The sequence below is a fragment of the Sphaeramia orbicularis genome, chromosome 5 (assembly GCF_902148855.1).
Source record: "Sphaeramia orbicularis chromosome 5, fSphaOr1.1, whole genome shotgun sequence".
Classification (NCBI taxonomy): Eukaryota; Metazoa; Chordata; class Actinopteri; order Kurtiformes; family Apogonidae; genus Sphaeramia; species Sphaeramia orbicularis.
Window position 1 is genome coordinate 26,379,023 of NC_043961.1, and position 21,291 is coordinate 26,400,313.

The 21,291-nt window shown below is 39.1% G+C and overlaps 1 protein-coding gene across 4 annotated transcripts in view; it reads right to left on the reverse strand.

Annotated features, from left to right (window-relative positions):
* The window catches only part of ppfia4 (PTPRF interacting protein alpha 4), a 73,832-nt gene extending 52,541 nt beyond the window's left edge, over positions 1–21,291 (reverse strand). For 3 of the 4 annotated variants that reach the window (XM_030134404.1, XM_030134402.1, XM_030134401.1), the window contains exons 1-2: positions 20,952–21,291; positions 20,449–20,751 (exon numbers count right to left, since the gene is read on the reverse strand). In XM_030134404.1, the coding sequence (XP_029990264.1) occupies positions 20,449–20,706 (258 nt within the window). In that variant the 5' untranslated portion in view covers positions 20,707–20,751; positions 20,952–21,291. The remainder of the gene's footprint in view (positions 1–20,448; positions 20,752–20,951) is intronic. The other variant, XM_030134403.1, reaches the window with a different exon arrangement.

Consider the following 21,291-nt stretch of genomic DNA (forward strand, 5'->3'; position numbering starts at 1 on the left):
TGGGCAAAATTTCACATGTCTGTAGCAGCAAAATTATTGGTTGAATTCATACCAAATTGGGTTTATAGATTGCCTGTGACCCAGAATAGTTGTGATTACATTTTGGGAAAAGAAGGGCAAAGTTGCATTTTTTTTCTGAATTTTTAAAATATTTTTTCTTCTCCCATTTACTTATAATGGGCAAAATTTCACATGCATATAAACATCAATTTTGTTTCAATTTACTTCAAATTTGGCACATATATAGAGGCAATTGATATGCTGACATTAGCACACGCATAGACATGATGACATCGGCTGAATCGAAAATAAGCTACAATACGTGCGAGGGGCAGGGTTTGTTGTGCCTGGCACCACTTGTTGGCAAAGTTTTGGATTTTCTTCCTCTAATTTTTCCATTTACATAAACATTTTCCAACGCAAAATTTAAAAATGGTCATGAAAAACCTTTATAGAACTACACCTGATAAGTCTGTCTGTCCCAGATTTGATGCTACTAAAATATTTGCCCCCAAAGATTTAAATGGTTGTACTTTTCTCTGAACCTGTGCTTCAGAAAACACCAACAGAGAACCCCATTAAACCCTGAAAGCGTTCGAAAAAACCCACACACATTTTACTTGGACATTATACCACACTCAAAAGCCTTGAATTTGGGAAAATGAGAGCCTCAGTAACTCATTTGGAAAGCATATCAGAAATCTACCACATGTATCATATTATAAAATGACAAACAGTGCTACATTTACCAACTAAAATTTCCAAACAGCAGGAAAACTAATTGCAGTGATTTCACAGATTACATAAAAACCTATATTACACTAAAAACTATGTATTGATAAGACGAGTAGCACACTGTTCTCTTACCACTTATTTTATGACATCTTATTATCAATATGAAAGATGATGAAACTCTTCAAACTACAATAATTTTTGGAAATGATGTGGCTTCCATTACCATCTATTCCTAACCAAAACTGTTAATTGTTAGAAAGCTAACAGTGTGTGAAACAAGCAAAAAATAACACTTCTTGGATCTAATAATCAATGCAAATATCAGTACAGGAAGGAAATGTGTTATTACGGAGTGACACTGGTGTTTTATAGAGTGCCAAAAACTGTGTAAACTATTTAAGACATTCTGAAACTGGGAAGAACTCCAGATGAAAGAGTTCTGGCTCACACAGTAGCACAAAAACAAATTGATTGGGCCGACATGTTTCTTGCTACAGGTGCATAATTGCAGTGATCCAGATTTAGACCTTTCTGTGTGACATTTCTGATCCAACATTAGTCATTTCACTTACATTCTCCCGCTGTTTATATTCCATACTTTAACGACACAATAAATAAAATGAACGGAGTACAAAAGTGTCTCCCTGACATTGACTCTGTGTTTCTGTATTTTAACTCTAATTGTTTATGTGTGAGCAAGACAGAGTGAGTGAGAAATAGCATGAGTACATGAAAGGGCTATTGAAGTGTGGAATTGAGGGCAAGAAGGCACACAGCAGTGGACAGAGAGGAAAGCAGCTAAGTGTGAATGATGTTCTTCTTGCACGAGGGGCAGGGCACGTCCCAGCCCCCATTATTCTAATGGGCACCACAATGCTTACTGACCTTCATCATTGGCAGACAGAGCCGGCTATAGAGATGATAGTGTGTATATGTTATACATCTAATTACAATGCGCAGGAGCAGTTAAGACTATTAATGTTATGAGTAAAAATTTACTACATGGACTGTCCTTAGTATGACTGAAACAGTGCAATACAAAGCACATACAGCAGAAAGTTGAGGAGAAGACTTGAACAAAACTAAATGTTTTCAGGCTACTATGGGAATTGCTCAAATCTCCAGACTTTCAGCATTATAATGAGCAGATTTAAGTCAATTCAATGCACATACGCAATGGCTGGAGGACACAAAACACACATAAACTTTCATGTCATATGGTATACAATATGATGAGATACACATTCATACAGCAACACTGTAAGGTTTGACTTAAAGGGGTTATATGTAGTATGTCTACTTTAAAATACTGAAAAAATGACCTAAGGGTATCATTAAAGTGTTTATAAGAAAGAGCTTGGAAGTTCTGTTAAAGATGCCAATGTATTGGATTGTACAGATAAGAACTGAATTTATTTACAATGGCAGGCCAGTGGATTTATGTGACCACTAGAGGGAGTAGTGAGTCACTCCGCTGGTCTCCCATGGTGATAAAAACCAACACCACAGGGCTTTTGACCAAAGCCTCAGAAGGTTATGAGATGGGATGAGAACCACTACAAAACAACTTTTAGAGTCAAAGAAAGCAACAAAGTAATAAAAGCTAGAGGCATTGTTGTTGTTTTCACCACAGCTCTAAATGAAAAGAATGGAGTTTGATGCTGAAATGGCAGTATTTCTTCTGAAGGGTTGAGTTTGATTATGGGGTTTATGAAGATATGAAGTAATTATAGGGCTGCAACTAACAATAATTTTAACAGTTGATTTATTTGTAAATTATTTTAATAACTAACCCATTCATCAGATTAACACAAAACACCCAATTCTCAAAGATCTGTATTTAACCCAAAGCTGGAGACAAGTCACTAATGATTACATCCCCACAATGGCTTCTGGTAGAGTTAGCAAACGCTAGCCCGCAACCTAGACTTGTTATGGCTAGAAACCAGCAAGATATAGTCTTCAACCAAGTCCGGTTATATGCTATCAAACTAGCATTGTATGCATTAGTTCCAGTCAACGATAGGTAACGTTAGTATGGTGGCCTGACAAACAGAGATGGATGAAAGCGTTACAATAACGGCAATAATGTCTAACTAGCTAGCGGGCTAAAGTAATCATGATACGTAGGCTATCTTAAGCTAGGCTTACATAATTTTCCCATGGCCACGGCAGCCCTGTTTGCCCGTAACGTAGTGCGCTGTGGGATTTTGGCAATTTTTTTCTCCATATCCAAGTTTTGTTATGTAAATGCGCACTACATTTCGGCCAAACGGGGCTGCCATGGCCACTGCGAACATAATGTAAACCTAGCTTTAAAAATCTGGCCTGGCATCCGAAGCCTATGCCATGCTGCTCTGTCTTTTCCTCTGTCGCTCTACACAGTGTGCAGGCATGCCTCAATACTAACTTGCTCAAGACTCAACGAATCAGCTGCCAAATTCATTGCCAAGTCTTTTAAGAATCGATTTGGATCGATTTAATCGATTTGTTGTTGCAGCACTAAGTAAATATGTGATATTATTATCTTTGCTAAATTGACCTTTGTTAATCCACGGCTCAGACTAAACTGTGACAGTTCTGACCCTGTTTGGATGATTCAAAACAGATCTTTAGTTTAGCTTTTGAACACAAACTATATGTTAAACAAAGGTTATATGTGGTTTTATTGTGGCTAAGAAAGCTAAGCTAACAGAGCTATAATGTAAACTATCAGCTGACACAGCCTGTGAGGATCCTAATACACTGTGTTACTTTGACCAAATGTGAAAATATAATATGAAATTTTGTTTGAAGAAAACTTAATGATACCATAGTATAGATGCGTGTTAACAATGAACTTTATACATTATTCAGTGAGTGATACAGTCTGTGCATACATAGTGTTGATTGGCCATCCTAAGTGTGTTATGATGACCTCCCCCTGCTGATGAGAGTGTGGAATACTAACACTACATATAACCCCTTTAACTGAAGCATAGCAGCACCAAAAAATTTACTTAACCACCATCAACATCCAAAATTACCATTTATATAAGAATGGTAAAGTTTGCGCTCGAACTGCTGCTGTGTTCCCATCTCATGCTGTCAGGGCAAAGCTGTAAGTACAGTGAGCTAGCTGAGAGATATGAGGCATTATCTGACAGAACGATAGCTAACTAATAGACCTCTCAGCACACACGCTTAAAGCCATCACCACTGATAAGACAGAGAGCGAGCGAGAGGGGAGAGACAGCAAGACACTGAGACACAGGGAGAGGAAAAGGGACGAGAGTGAGACTTTGGAGAGGGAGAACAGATCAGTTTGTTGGTAATGTTAACATGGATACTGAATCTTCACTGAGGCAACGCCAGCATATTCATAAAGCAATTTTCAACAACAGGTCCTTGTACTTTATGAAAAACAAGGAGACAGAGAAACTAATTAAATCAAAGATGATAAAAGAGACAGCAGAACAACTTCACCACATGCACAAAGAGCCAATATGTGTGTGTGTGTGTGTGTGTGTGTGTGTGTGTGTGTGTGTGTGTGTGTGTGTGTGTGTGTAAAACTGTGCACACATATTTGAGAGTCTGCACCAGCCCACGTGTCTATGAATGGAGTTGGAAATAAATGCAGTTCAGAACAGAGGCATGTTGTAGGTGGTGCTGAATAAACAGGGGTTGATTTAATATCGAGATGAGACGTTCTAAGTGACGTCTGTGCTACATGCACCTGATATATCTTGTTAGTTCCTCCAGCATGCACTTCATGAACTCCTGCTGTTTAAATCAGCCAAGAGGAGGGTCTGTTTAGTAGTGTAAAGATGCCATCATGTATTTATCAAAAACCATCCTCAGAACACGGTGCATTTTGGGATCAGGCCAGCCATGATAGCGCTTATGCTCGCTGACATTAGCACATACATCTTTCTATGGGACACGTCCAGGTTTCAGTGTACTGTGTGTTTACCTTTGTGTGCATGTGTGTGATGTATCTGCCTATTTGGACACAAAAGTGCTGAGTCGGTGTGGGCAATTCATCACTGGATCCATTTCCTTATGTAAGAGTTCAGTACGTATGGAATCTATAACGTTAGGTGGTGACTGGGTGAGTTGTGATATTATGTGTTCTACAGCGTGGGTTATATTTTCCAAACCTTTTGACCTTTTCTGTCAATTCCATGACATCTGCAGCATTCTACACCTAGAGAGACATACACTAATTATTAATTGGTTGCTCATTTCATGATTCATTGATGGAGCAAGAGTGTTTTAGCTGGTTGACAGTCATACAGATATTCAGTTTACTTCCACAGAGTCGGAAAATATATATATTTTTTTTAGCTGCAATGAGAGAATTTGACATTTTTTTTATCTTGAAAACAAGTTATTCAAACTGATGATCGACTATCAATATACCTGTGAGTTAATGTCATAGTCAACTAACTGAGTAATCAATTAATTATTGCAGCTTTATTGCATAGAAAGAGATTTTAAAGAATGTCAAAGACAAATATAGGACAAAAGTGGTCCAGTTTAAAGGTTATCATTCTGCTTTTATGTCTAAAACCCACTCCCCCTGCCTTCTTACAACATCAGAATTATGGTGCAATACAAACAAGTGCAGCACAACTAATGGCTTTGAGTAAAGGCTGTGAAACACTGCGCCATTACTCCCAAATGTATAATTATCACATGCTGCCCATCCCTGTGATGGGAAGCTTTCTGCCCCCTATTTAAGTGTGGCAATTCCCAAAAGCAAAAAAAAAGAAGAAAAAACCGTTTACACTTTAAACACAACTGAAAGACAAGTTAATTTTAAGCATACGTCTTCTTTGGCCCATTTTCCAAAACTAATCATGTGGAAATTAAAGAAGTGAAAATCATTTAAATAAGAAATCTATTGCTGGGCATAATTACTTCAGTTTTTACACTCAAATTAAATTTTCATGCAATGGATTTTAGAGCTCAGGTTTTGGTTAAAAAAAAAAAAAAAAATCTGATTAATTTGCTCATTCTGCATTGCTGGATTAAAGGACCAGTGTGTAAAATTCACGGGAATTAAGGAGGATCTCACTGAAGTTGAATTTAATACTCATAATCATGTTTTTGGAAATATATACAGGGTGGGGAAGCAAAATTTACAATGAACATTTAGTTGTTTTTTCTCAGCAGGCACGACGTCAATTGTTTTGAAACCAAACATATATTGATGTCATAATCATACCTAACACTATTATCCATACCTTTTCAGAAACTTTTGCCCATATGAGTAATCAGGAAAGCAAACGTCAAAGAGTGTGTGATTTGCTGAATGCACTCGTCACACCAAAGGAGATTTCAAAAATAGTTGGAGTGTCCATAAAGACTGTTTATAATGTAAAGAAGAGAATGACTATGAGCAAAACTATTACGAGAAAGTCTGGAAGATACTATTAAAGAAGAATGGGAGAAGTTGTCACCTGAATATTTGAGGAACACTTGTGCAAGTTTCAGGAAGTGTGTGAAGGCAGTTATTGAGAAAGAAGGAGGACACATAGAATAAAAACATTTTCTATTATGTAAATTTTCTTGTGGCAAATAAATTCTCATGACTTTCAATAAACTAATTGGTCATACACTGTCTTTCAATCCCTGCCTCAAAATATTGTAAATTTTGCTTCCCCACCCTGTAATCAAACAATAAAGACAAATGTTGTGTTTTTATTATCTTAAAATGAACCATTTTTATCACAGGCGTGGGTCTGGACTTAGTGGCATCCACTGTTATAGTGCATTACCTACTTTAAAGGACTTGGATGTTTGGGGAGGGGGGGGCGGGGTTGCCACCATGGTGGGGATATGGGGCATTCAACTGGTTTCAATCTTTAATGTGACCGCTAGATGTCACTAAATATCATACACTGAAGATTAAGCTCTCAGATCTCGCAGATGCTTAATGCTTTAGGGTCTGAGCCTATTTTGGCCGATTTTGAGTACTTTTGATTTTGCCTTTACATAATATATAAAGAAATGTTTACTATACCCATGTTTGGTACCTTTTTTTTCAGCACAACGTCATCTATCTCATCTGCCTATTATTTTTTCACTTTAACCTACTATATCAACACAAAAGGCAAAAAAAACACAAAAAATATAAAATCTGATGGGAAAAATGTATATAATTTATTGCATAAATAACACAAAGATGCTTAACAAACCTTTTCAAAGACTTCAAAAATGAATACTGATTCCAAATATTAGGTATATGAAATTAAAATTGTAATAAATTAAAACTATACTCAAATATTTGACATAAACGCATGTCTTTACATAGGTGTTTTCTCCGGTTTTCTCACCCGCCCCCCGGTCCTCCTGGTTTCTGCATCCGGTTCAGGTGGGGGTTGTCTCCACCCTTACCTGCTATGCTAATGCAGTCTGTTGATTAGAATCTGCAGATTTGGCCATTTTTTTTCACTTGGAAAAGGGACAAAAAATGACAAAGGAATGGTAAGAAATATAACGCTTGCTTTATAGCACGATGATAACGCTATATTGCTTGTTTGCTCCAGTTTCAAACTGTCATATCTCCAGTTGTAGTCGCTCTATCAACATCAAATAGTGTTGAGTGTTTCAAGTCTGCACTTTCGGTTGCAATTGTCCCCAGGGGTCTACATGACTGACTTCCGACGCTACGACGTGTTGAAAATGTCATGTGATTCAGTCACGGGGCCGTGACCGTGGACCCCTAAGGGTTAAATCTAACATTCCTACATTTTTCTCCAACATTTCAATTAATCTTTTCCTAATAATTTCATATCATTTTCTGTTTACGTCACGTCACAAAAGCAAAAAAGCAGAATTGTGAAATTCTATTTTTGTAAATCACAGTCATAGTTACTTCAGGTGATATTTTCAGATCATGGAACAATTTAAGGTTTATTTAATCTGGCATTTATTAACCATAAAAATACTGTTGTCTTTGTGGTGCTCAGGTGAACCATGGGAGTGAGTCTATTGTAGAAGGTGGATGCACTGCCATTGGCAGGTTGGTGCACAACATCTGTTTTAATGATGCATTTCATTGGTCAAATATGTATTTCCGCATGTGGAAATATGTAAAAATTAAACTGTCAGAATATACTTTACACAACATGTGTTTTCTGCAGTGGTGTACAAATATTCATAAAGAACCCATTCAATCCATTTTCACAAATTGCTCTGTGAATTTTTTCTTACTGCCATTAAAATATACCTTTGTATTGGTGTTATGTAAATTTAAATATTTAAGAGTTTATGTTTGCTATGGATCTAATCATACATTGTCGGTCATTCTGAAGGAGCAAGACACACAGCTCCTCATATGCTTTGGTGACAATGCAAATTTATGTTACACAACATGCAAATGAACTGTCCCTAAATAATATGTTTATCAGAAGGCACTAATTACATGTTTAATAGTGTTTTGACAAGAAAGAAATGAACTGTTTCCTATGACAGTAGTTTGATCGTGTAATTCATTCCTGCAGGCTGCAGTTGGTAGTCCTTATATGTTAAATATGTTAGTAAGATGAGGGACAGATTTTTAATGGAGTTCTCCTTCAGGAATGAATTGCTACATATGGTTAAGTTTCCCTGATGTCCAAAATTAATTTGTGCATATTGTACAACCGTCCTCCTGCTTCTCCTATTACTCCCATATCATTTATTTCCAGATAATGTCAGTTCGTAAAGGCCGCTGAAGTACAAAAATATCAATAAAATCAACATTTCTCTATCTTGGGAAAATGTCACACAGATAATGAACATGTCTCATTTGTATAATGAGAGATACAATGCCAAACAAGTACAGAAACAGACACAAGGATTGAAAATGAACTGTATCTGCTCACACTGAAATGCATGGAACACATAAGCCATTAACTATATACAGCTGTATTTGTCCTACCACTGTGTCCTTCTCCCAAATCCTACATTTCACTTGCACCGCCATGCTCTCTCAGATCTTTGTGCGTGTGACAGTGTGGGTGTGTGTGTGGGTGCGCATGCGGGTGTTATTGACAGTCAGCAGCAGGGGGTGTGTGCTATGTTGTGAGACACTGACAAGCTGTATTTCATGGAGCAGATGAAGCATTTTGAAGTTTTCTAAATCCCTTTAAGGGTCCAGCCGGGAACTTAGCTTCTGACGCTATTGCCTGTGCTGCTGCTGCTTAAATCGCTTGCTGGGAAAACTGGGGTCTAGATGTCCACTACTACTTTGTGTCTGGGTGTGTGAGTGTGTGTATTTGTGGGGGCTGTGTGCATTTACTTTCTTGTTTGTCCCTGCGTCTCTGCACATGGGGTGCTTTGTAAGTTTTCTACCCTTAAAATTCCTCCCCTTGGGCTTTGACACCCTCCCACACCTCCCTCAAACACACATACATTACTGCCGCTACTCCTGAACTCCTGTCAAACATTCACCCCCCCCCCACACCCCTCCCCGCCCCTTATCTTCTATTCTGGGGGAGTTTCAGGTGGGAAAGCAAACTGACAGAGTTCCAATAGTGTAGTTGTTAGACATGGCAGGGCTGCTGTGGGCTTAACTGCTGGCTGGAAAACTTCATCTCACGTCCCTCTACTCCTCCTCCTCTTTCTCATTCTGTCCTTTGCTGCCTCCCTTCTTCATTACTCTCGTCTTCCCCTCTGGTGGTCCTGCAACTCCAATCACTCTGCTCTTATTACCAGGGTGAGGAAACTCACGGAGACGCACACTGTGACTGTCCCATTACGAGAGCATGCCTCCCACTGCTGGGGACAGTCAGGTATACGCTTGATTCTGCTTTTCTTTCTTTTACTAAATCTTACACTGTCTATTCTACTCTTCCTGTTTCTTACTTCACTCTTCTTCTTTTTCCCAGTCTGCCAGGGGGGACAAATTGGCGCCCGGCTGAGCTAAATGTGCTTGGTGCTGAGAGCCAGATGGTACTGGCAGAGGGGATGGAGGGAGCGAAGGATGGATGCCGCTCTGAGATGGAGTGTTGTAGCCGTGGTGTGGCAGGGAGCATGGGAGAGCTAGCGTTGCACACTAATATCCCATTAGAGCTCACAGGCCTGAAAGCTGTGCACAGGTTCTTTGCCAGGGGCCAGTTTGACCCTGCCAGAGCACAAGGGAATGGGACTGAAATCGAGGCTGAGTAACATACATGTAACAGAGGGAAGATAACAGCATGACCTACTGTGGAATAGAGAAAAAAGACACATGATGGAAAGCTGGCAAGATGTAGCAGAGGATGGAGACAAGAAGAAGATTTAGAGAGAGAGGTGTGATGTCAGTCAGCTGCTGGGAGGGAGATGTGCTGTTAATTAGACTTCCTTCACACTTTTTTGGGGTCATTTTGCATAATCTTTTCATTTCCTTTTTTATTCTCTCCACTTTCTCTGTAACGCAGTTATGTAATCATACATATGATAAAGGCCATACAGACTGTATGGTTAGGTAAAGCCATGAGGTTTAATTTCACTTTATTTCTTTCTAATAAAGACATTATATGTAATTGTTGAGATCTGGAATCATTGCAAAATTGCTTGAAACTCTCAAATACCTAAACAGCCACCAGCAACAACCACAAGCATCTACTGATCTAAAATGATTAGTCATTTGAAAAATCACTCATCCTATTAACACATCCAAATAATTGATAAAATAAAAAATGCAGTGTCACCTTTTCAGTAGCATCAGTTATGTCCATAGTGAACACTGAAACACTGTAATCTTCTCCAACATTGATTCACCAATAAAAAACATGTACTTTACTAAATGATTGTAGTTGTAGACGCTTGTTGCATGTGCATTTAATGATATATTTTGCTAAAAGTCAGTTTTTCCTTAGTTTTCTCTGTTTGGATATATTAACCTTTCAATTTACGCTGAGCTTTAATGAAAATCTACATGATCAGTAGATTAAATAAAGAAAAATACCTGATTTTCCCTGAAAAACATTAAAATGCAGAGGATAATATAATATAATTTACTATAATAATATTAAATGGTAACAAATCACTAAGAAAAGATTAAATGTAGATAAAAAAAATAATTTGAAAGTCACCACAAAATTAGTTCTAGGTCTTTAAAGGGTAAGAGAAATCAATCAAGGCATGGAAAAGCAAATCCAATAGCAAAAATCCTCAAAGTGATGCACACTTCAGTGTTTCCGTATACTAAACTGCAAACAGTTCAACATAAGAGACAGAATCTGAACAAGCAAATTAACCAAAGCTACAAAAACATGACCAAAGCTGTAAAGTGACTGAATTTGGAGGCTAAGTAATATGTTGCATTAATTCAGCTGTTAGTTATATTAGTATTTAATATATGAGATTTTTTTGTCTGCTGTAAAATGTGTTGATGTTTACTTAGTCTGGTCCGAATTATGACACATTTCTGCTTTCAGAAACTATAATAGTCTGTTGCCCATGCTCATGATTTATCTTACTATATTGTAACGCCATGAAGCAGCCATAAGAATGTGAGTTTTGTTTCCTAAATCATAAAATCAGGATTAATGCTACCTCTGGTGTCACTCAAACAGCAGTGCCAGCAGTTCTCTGTAGTTATGACAGTAATGAAAGCTGTCACGGTTTCATTGGAAACGCCTACACATGAGATATGACGATGATGTGATGTGATATGGAAATGGTTCAGTTTTGCAAGGTCCAATGGGGAACAGACGAGCATTAGATCTTAAAGTAGCAGCCTGCCTGATGGATACATTTCAACACCTTAAACAAAAGAATGAAATTAAATGAGGACATTTATCTACATCCATGTTCCAAATGCCTTATTATGATGTTAAAAGCAATCAGTCCCAAGTATGAGTTCATGTAAACAGATACAAAGCATTAAAATCACCTCATCCATTGCACTAAAAATATATATATTAAAAGTCATAGGATTAAGATGAAATGACATTGAAGTTGCAACGACAGATGCCTGGGGTTTAATGTATGAAAGTGAAAGGGACCACTGTGTGGTTGCAAACCATAATAATGGCTACTGCTCTTTTTTCTCTGTCTTAAAGGGTTTCTTGGTGACATTCAGCTGCTCACTTCATGCTCCACTTTCCTCCACATCAACCCAAATTCCACTATTTGGTGCTTACATAACACACAGCAAAAGATTTGGGCTTCAGAAGCAGACCAATGAGATGTGGTAATTTTTCAACTGACTTCACCCACCCTCCTCAATATTCTCCTATCACGATGCACAAAGCTGCCTCAGCCATCCATGCATAAGCAACACTTGCCGTGGGCATGCTCCCTCACACTCTACAATCACAGCGACTCAGGATGGCATGTAGACAACGCATGCTGACATTTAAGAAAACACAGCTTGTGTGTGTGTGTATGTGTTATTGTTTATTTGAGATGGATACAGATACTGAGAGTGTTTGTGCCTCACAGAAAGTGTGTGCTACGCTGTTGAGACCAGGCCACCCCCAATGACTATGCAGGGGGACCTTCTCCCTTCTTCTGCAGAGCAAGATATATTAGCTTTGACACTTGTTCCCTCTCACACTGTACCTGTAAGCAAAACACACCTCTCGTACAGTAACTACTATGGCTGAGCACCAAGCCTGCAAGTCTCCCTTCTGTTGGCCCTGGTTCAAGTAGTGTGAAATAGCCTGTTCTATATTAGCCAAACCAACTATTATCCCACATTGTAATAAGTAAGGACTATTAGGTCAATATGCAAAAATGGTAGAACTGTGATTAAGGGCGTCTATCAGCTTCTTTGTCTAGATTTGTCCTCAGTCATACACAGACTAGCAAAATAAAGTCCTATATAAAGATCCTTCCACTGGATAATTACTGAAGTGATCAATATGCTTCAGCTGCAACAAGTTCCTTAACTCCAACTGATGCAGAGAGTGGATTCTCATTTCTCAAAGAACCATCAGTTTGATAGAGAGAAGGAAGATTGGACTGTGTGTCAATGGAAAAAGGTCATGTGGTCTAGTGCTGGCACTAATGACTGATTTTCTAAAGACTAGTCTTTCAAGTAATTTTTCCGATTAGTTGAATAATCTACACAACCAGTTTAGAAAAAAATCAAGTGTTTGTTATTTTGTTCTATCCATTTTATTTTGAATTGGGGGGGGGGGGGGGTGAATGAGGAAACTAAAGATGCTTATAAGATGGGGGATTCTCTCTCTCTCTGAGGTGTGGCACTGTGGCACACCCATAGCATACATGTGCCACCGCAGCATACCCATGGCATGAAGCCCCGGCCATACCCGTGGCTTGTCTCTGGCAATGGTCGCAGGGAGATCCCATTCCTACTGTGTTTCAGATGGGAGGAAGACCACAAAAAAATAGGCGGTCAATAGTAAAACGACACGCCAACTAAAAAAAATTGCTGTCGACTAATTTTCATGGTCAATTACATCTGATAAGTCGACTAATCGCGGTAGCACTAATGTGGTCTGATGAGTCCAGAAGAGTGATGAGTGCATCAGGGTAAGAGGGGAGGCAGATGAAGTGATAACCCATCATGCCTAGTGCCTAAGGTACAAGCGGCAAGCCTATGGGGGCAGTGTTGTGATCTGGAGTTGCTTCAGCTATTCAGGTCTAGAGCAACATTCCGCAATATTAAGTGTCCAAAAAATGGTGGAAATAAGTGTTGTGATATTGCATAAGCTTATCAAAATGATGCCACATTCAAGGCTGTCTATACCAAATCCCCAGATCATAAATAATAAAAGACATTAAAACAACTTTTTTCTTCAACAAAAATAACTAAACTTCTTGCACATTATTCTTAATTTATCAAAAGATGCAGTACAAGAACATAACCCACATACTATAAAATTTCTGGAATTGGCAGTAATTATTTGATTAGAGAATGGGTATGGATGAGACATAAGTAAGTACTACAAGCTTTCATTAAATGACATTTTCAGCCTGCACTAAAATGTGTTGAGGTTTACGTAGTTTGGCCTGAAATATGACAATAGGTTTCTGTTTTCAGGGTGTATAACAAGTACACATCATGATTTCACTTACAATATTAAGTCATTGATACAATGACAGCTCAGTGTTCTACCACTGTTTCACACAAACATGATGACATTATGTAACAACACTCATCTTTTGAAAAACATACAAGTTATTTCTCCACATTTGACATCAGATAATCATCAAATTTAGGAAGCCAGTATTTGCTTTGTGTGAGCCTGAGTGAGTTGGATTTGTTCAAATCATCTTTCTGATGATTTTGTTTGCAAAAGTTATTTGATGTTATAAAAAATACGTGATTGACAGCTGTAATGACCAATCAGCTGTAAACAAATCAGGCAGCCTCTACTGCACTGACTTTGAGTGCATTATTGCATTATATAAGCAATATGGCAGCTACCATGACAGCAGGATTTCAGCTTCAATTTTACACAGTAAAACACACAGCATCCATCTTTATTTACAGTCTATGTGTTCTGCATCAGTGTGTACGTTTTCAGCTCTGTATATTGCACTGTGACACATGTGCATAGCTCAGCCAAAGCTCCATTTAGATCAAAGTAGAATTAAACATGTTATACAGACATGCAGTACGCGGTGCTTTAAACACTGTGTCACCTTCCCTCCCACACTAGATTTTGTTGTGCAGTGGGTTAAGGTCACCTGAAGGAGTAGGAGGGGACAAGAGCTGTCTGAAGGACCAGTTAATGGACTGTTGGGTTATTGATGAGATAGATAAACAGAGAGGGAGAATCTGAAAGAAAGGAGAGACTGGCATTTAAGAGATACTTCACAAAAGAGGAACAAACTTGGGAACAATTAATAACAACAAGAACTAAAAGGGCACTCTGAGAGCATATAACCTCTGCCAAGACCCTGCAGTCCCGTAATTCAATCAAATGCCCTGTCTTGCAATGTTGGAGAAAGCCAGAAAAAAATTACAGGACCCACCCCTTTTGCTGGATCTGCTCCAAATTTTAATGGGTTTGTCCTTGGTTCCTGCCCTATAGTCAGGCTGGGTACTGAACTCCAATACTTTCATGGCATCCATCAATTTCTTAGATACTATCGAGTATTGAAAAACGTCTGCAGTTCAATACCAAATTTTAACACCTAAGGAATTACATCTGTATAACTGTATGTGGCAAGCATGCATGACTTTATACATTTTTAGGATATTATCTCATTAAACAGCTTCAAGATAGACAAAATTAACGCATTAACGCAGTTTGATCCATCATCATGATTAATTTGAAAGAAATTTTAAAGCAATTAACCCATCTGCAGCGCTGAATGATTCTAAATGTCTCTGGCAATGCATTTTGGGCAGTTTGTCAAAGTAGAGTTACCGTCACGCATGCACAAATGGGCAGTTGATCCAGTAGTGACAGGCAGCCGAACCAACCCATAAAGATGGAAGACCCTAAACAACTCGATGGAAATATGAGAACAAAAAAAAAGACAGAACAGTCGACCAACATAAAGTATTACGCACACTCTGCAGGGAGGAGTTTTCTTTTCACCGAAGCACTTCCATCTTAAAATACCACATTAACATGAAGCGTACGTTAGAGAGATTCTGCTAGCACTTCGGCGAACGCGTCACCCAGCTTGCGACAAACACATTAAGTGCATATATATTCCCTTCTTTCTTGAGTCTGTTTGCTCATGCAAAGTGAAATGTGATTATTACAGATTAAAAATGAATGATATTTAATTGATTATTCAAAATTAATCCACAGCAACCCTGTGATTAATCTGATTAAAATTTTAATCATTTGACTGCATTATAATACATTTATTTTCAGTGATGTAAAAACAGTATTGAGTAGGATAATGCCAGGGTGCAACATGAGCAGACGATATAAGTTAAAGAATAATGTGGTAAATAGATTTATATTCTCATGTTGTGAAAATGCTTTGAGTGCATAAAAATGCAAATGAGAATAAAAATAAAAATAAAGGTGTGTACTATAATGCGTAATGTGGTTTTCGTTTTAGTATAATGGAAAACTAGTACTGAAAAAGGCATAATTATGGAACCAGTATCAAAGTTTTGGTACTAGTACTACAAATTCTGAATAATAACCAGATCTGAAAAACACTATATTAGTTTCGGCATAATCGTGCTAACAGTCAAGCAATTTCTGGTCCAACTTTTCAATAGAACACTTAAGCAGGAAACACCTAATATGTCCAAGAATGGAAAAAAACATGGAGAAGGAGGCTTGTGCACATGAACACGTGTGCTGCTCATACAGGTTCTTAGGAACACATACTATGCATAAGCTGTATGTGTAAATGTGTTTATATGTGTGTTTGTATACACGCGTAAGCAGCAGTTACCGCTATGAGGAGTCAAAGGACAGGTCAGTGATATGTACAAGGTCACATAAACAACACATCATACAAACGGTTGCACTGTATGTGTTTGTGTGGTTGTGTTTCAGTGGGGACAGGGTGGACAGAATTTAGAACAAGAGGCAGTTGTTGTTTTGGAAGGACAGCGAGGTGTGTGTGTGTGTGTGTGTGTGTGTGTGTGTATGTGTGTGTGTGTGTGTGTGTGTGTGTGTGTGTGTGTGTGTGTGTGTGTCTTTCTCTCTGTGTATTTGTATGCCGGCAAAAATAGCCAGTGTTGTGTCTGACTGGAACAGGTGTCCAAACATCACAAAACACACTCACACACACCAATAAACCACATTGTATCTATAAAGGCACATACACTTTATCTTGAAAAAGAAGAAGTGGTACAATGTTATTTTACAGTTAAACCTGTTGACAATAAATTAACTAGACTACACTAAAAGGAACCTGATGGGAACCTGGTGATTAACTTATGTCAACTCATATATTCTTATATTATGAGGTATTAATGAAAAGCATAATTTCAAACAAATGGTCACCATCTTAACAGAGATATAAGGAAATAACACACAAATGTCATCATTGCTAATGCATTACTGAAATTATATAATGCATTTTGAACAAGCTCTAAAAAATAAGTGACAAATATCTCTTAATTTTTGTTCTTAATCTATCTTGTAAGTGGGAGTACAGCAAAACTATTCCTAGATTCATCCTCAACAATAAACAATAAGACATTCACTGGTATAAAACTAAATCTATGGAAAGAGAGAAAAACCGATAGCTGATTAATCAGACAATATCATCCCTCGTTCCCCCTGAAAGATTTTGACCCTGAAAATGCATTCTACATGCCTCAAAGGAACTACATATCAATATTACAAATCCATTAACTGTTGAGTTGAAATGAATATTAACTCAAACTATTGAATACCTAGATCACTAAATCTTGACCGCTACATCAAACTCTACAGCAATTAATCAATAAAGTTCAATCAATTTGAACTGAAATCAAACATCACAAAAAATCTTTATGCAGTTTTTTTTTATCTTTATTTGGGGTAGTATCTTCCTGCAAAGTCAGTATTTCCAACTTTTCAACATGAAATTAGCCACTGGCCAAACTTTTGCTGATTGTAAAATGTCCTATTAAATCAGCCAACCTAATTAATCTGTGTAACTATACAATTAATAAGTATAAAATATAAAGACACATGATAGACACATATATTAATGAACAGCGACATTGTTTGGAGTTCAGACATGACCTGGTTTAATTTCTCATTCTCTCTATGTTTGTTATAGACATATATGCACCTGCTAGACTTACAACACATTGTACTTGACGGTGTCAGAACAGCTTTTCATATGCAGAAACGGATGAGACATCATATGCGTGTGTGTGTGTGTGTGTGTATGTGTGTGTGTGTCTTTAAAAGCTAATTTGTCTATGAGCAAAAAACCCATCTCTGAGGGCTGTATTAGAAGCATTATACACTGTAATGGGCTGACATGTTAATCTGAAACTCTATTCTCTGTAGCTAATGAACATATCCATCCTAGTCTGTGACTGTGTGTATGTGTATGTGTATATGTGGTAAATCTGAGCGTTGTCCCATTTTTGTGATGCTGCTGAGGCAAACATAAATCTGAGCACTGATGTCAAGGTGATGGGGTTTATTTATTTTTACCAGTAATGACATTGAAAAGTGTTCAGTTCTTGAGTTACTCACACATTTTGTTTGTACATTTATTTGCCCATGCATGTCAGTGTGTGTGTGTGTGTGTGTGTGTGTGTGTGTGTGTGTGTGTGAGTGAGTGTGTTTATATATAGATAAGAATGGCTATTAGTCATGATGAGGATGTAAATCTGTTTACACACTTACATAATGGAGACATAAGACAAATTATCCATACCCCCACAATATAAATCGTTAATTTTTATGTTTGAGGCTGGTTCTAAGGTTAGAGTAGGAGTTATGGTTTGGCATTTTGTGGTAAAAATTAGGTTCAAGTTTCCAAGAAGCTCATGCAAGTCAATGTAATGTCCCCTAAAGTGGTAGAAACACAACTGTGTGTGTGTGTGTGTGTGTGTGTGTGTGTGTGTGTGCATGCGTACATGTGTGTGTGTGTGTGTGTGTGCATGCGTACGTGTGTGTGTGTGTGTGTGTGTGTGTGTGTGTGTGTGTGTGTGTGTGTGTGTGTGTGTGTAGAAGAGACACTGAGATCTGACAGTTCTGGGTCAGACCAGTCCCATGGAGTCAGGAAACTTACAGAAGACATAACAAAATACAAATATACACACATGCGCACACACACACACACACACACACACCTAGTACTGTAGGTGAAGATGACAAATGTTTGTTCAGCAAAACCCGTAGAAGTGTTTTAGAATTGTGGTGAAAAAAAAAAGGTTGTCTTGCCATGCCAACACTCATATATCAGTCTACACCTCAGGAGGAAAAAGAACTGAACACATGCACAGAAAAAAATACAGCTCGTATATTACAACACACATGTAGACACTGCTGACTTGAGGGCAATGCAGTAGAGGTGGCGAGAGCAAACACGGAGCTGTGATACTGTATTGTAGTCCAGGGCATAAACACACCAACTTTGGTCATGTGGTGCTTAGCCACAAATCAGCCTAATTACATCTGACATATATAGCATGATGGGGAAAACAGCATAACCAGCTGCAACAAAACATCCCAAATATATTCATCACATCTAAAGCTGAGACACTAGATACCGTATGTTATTTTTTCCACACGTCGCCCTCATCATTACAGGATGCACTTTCCATTTTCCAATGCATCAGGCCCAGACTATCTTCATTCTTCAGTTGAGCTGAGCACAACCGAGTAGAAATCAATTCCAACTGAGATTTTTTCATTTCTCACTATTGCTTCACCCACTGTCCATTGCATCATCACCCGTCTCAGTGGCTGGTGTGGAAATAACCACTGCTGTGTTTAACATGTGCGTGTGACTGACAGAGAGCAGAAGACAGCGTATGCACGTGCATGCCAGTCATAATGTCTGTATAATGTCCCTGTAGTCTCTGACTGTATAACTAATACTTGTATTATTGCTAGAATAAAACATTATGATGAACCAAGTAGGATTAGAAAACAAGCATGACAGCCTCTTCCCACACTCCCCATCCTCTCTCTGCAGACACACAACATTCATAGACAGTCCCACACACACGTTTGCATGTGGGGAATCAAGCAGCCCAGAGCCATGTACACAAGCAAGCAGCCATGTTTCTTTCACAAGAGGCTGCAGAAAGGCTGTCACCACCAGCATGGCTCTCTCTCGCTCTCTCCCACTCTCACATGCACACTTTCCAACACACTGTGTGACATCATGCCACGCATTTAGATCAGAGGGTCATAGGGTAACACAGCTTTATGTGCTGAGGCTTCATTGTCGTCATGCTTGGTGACTGTAACAGCACTTATTCAGATGTCTTCTTCTAAAAGATACTCACTTATGCAGAAAGGCTAGAAAAGACAAAGATAGCCCAAGTTACTGTAAGCTTGTGTTACTCACATTACAGATGAGAACAGACGCAGGTTAATGCATAGAGCGGTGAAGCTGATCCAGTGCAAACATCTGGACCACAACCAGCATATGTTTAGTAAAATAAAAACCCGCCATTCATCTCCTAATCATCTTTCACCCTGAACCTGCGATTTAACCACAAAAGTGACATTTAGATCCTATTTTCTTTTGAAGCAGCATGTGCCTGTATATCCCTGTCATCTTCCCAGTTATTCTCATGGTGATATCCTGGAACATGCAGGAGCCTTGCAGGGGTTCCCCAAACAGAAGCATCTGAGCCTATTAAAGAAACACAGTGCTTCCTCCTCTGTGGAGATCCCACTAGCGAAGGGCTTCTGCCATATGGAGTACATCAGGACAGATGTACTGCTGATTAGCCCCAGGGAAATACAATTTTCAAATATATGTATTCTCATGTATGTAACAATATTTTGATTGGAGTGAAAGTCTTTAATGTAGACTATGAAAATACAAAAACCATTTAAAACAAGTTCTAAACAATCTGTCTTAAAGCCCCAATTGTGGCAATTTCAGCTCCTAATCAGTGATCTTGTACTAATTTCTGTTCATTTACGACAAACCAGTTAACATCTAATAAACTCGGAGCCTTGAGGGCCCTGGAGCCAATCAGTTTGTGTCAGTGTGATAATCCAACCAGTCACTAATACTTTCATGGCAAAGGCTTTGGATTACACCCCACAGTTTATGGCGGTGGATATTTTTTTTTCTTTTGTATATTTCTTTCCCAAATTGCGGGCTGTGGTCCACCGTCCTCCGTGAACCCGAACCCCCTTAAACCCCCCAGAGGCCGGTGCGTCTCACCTGAGGCAGAGCCGCGTTGATCTGCCGCTGGAGCACGTCCCTCTCATGCAGCGCCCCCTGCAGCTTAGTCTGAGACTGAATGAGGGTCTCCTGAGTCTCCCTGAGGGACTCCAGCAGTTTGTCCCTCTCGTCCAGCATGTTGACCATCAGCTGCTCGAAGTTGGCCTCCTGGTCCGAGCCGTTGGGGACGCCGCCGGTGCCTCTCGGAGGTCCGGCCGAGTCTCCCTCACTGATGGTCGGCATCACCTCGCACATCATCTTTCCCTGTTCTACGGTCTAGGCAACGCTATAGGGACAGTGTCGCTGTTGGGATTAAGAGGAGAAATATGTGGGTTAAAAGACGGATAAACACTTAGATGAACTGATAAGAGGGCCTATTTACGCTCCGCAGCACCGCGCAGCCCATGCATCCGGAGATACGCGCCTTCTTCCCATCAGACCTACATATTAGGATCCACGCATCGTGCATCCAACATTCACCCCGGACCTTCATATGGTCTTACCTAATCAAAGTGATTGAAATGGCGAAGGGATGGTTGACCTTTCATCCATATTAACCGGCGTTTCTTCACCCCGTGTGCAGATCCGCCCTGCCCGGCGCGCCATGCACTCACATGTAGAAATCCCGGCGTGATATGATTGACAGCTCAGAGATAGACGGGTACGTTTGGAGGGGTGGTGCCCGCAAATACGACTGAGATCATAGGACATTGGCAGGAAGACTAAACCACGAATACATCCGAGAGGAAACGTTAAATCGACGTCCTTAGTCTTGGGGACAGTGAGAGCCAGCCTTATCTGCATCCGCCTGCTACGCTTCCATCTCTCCACTCCGACACCGAA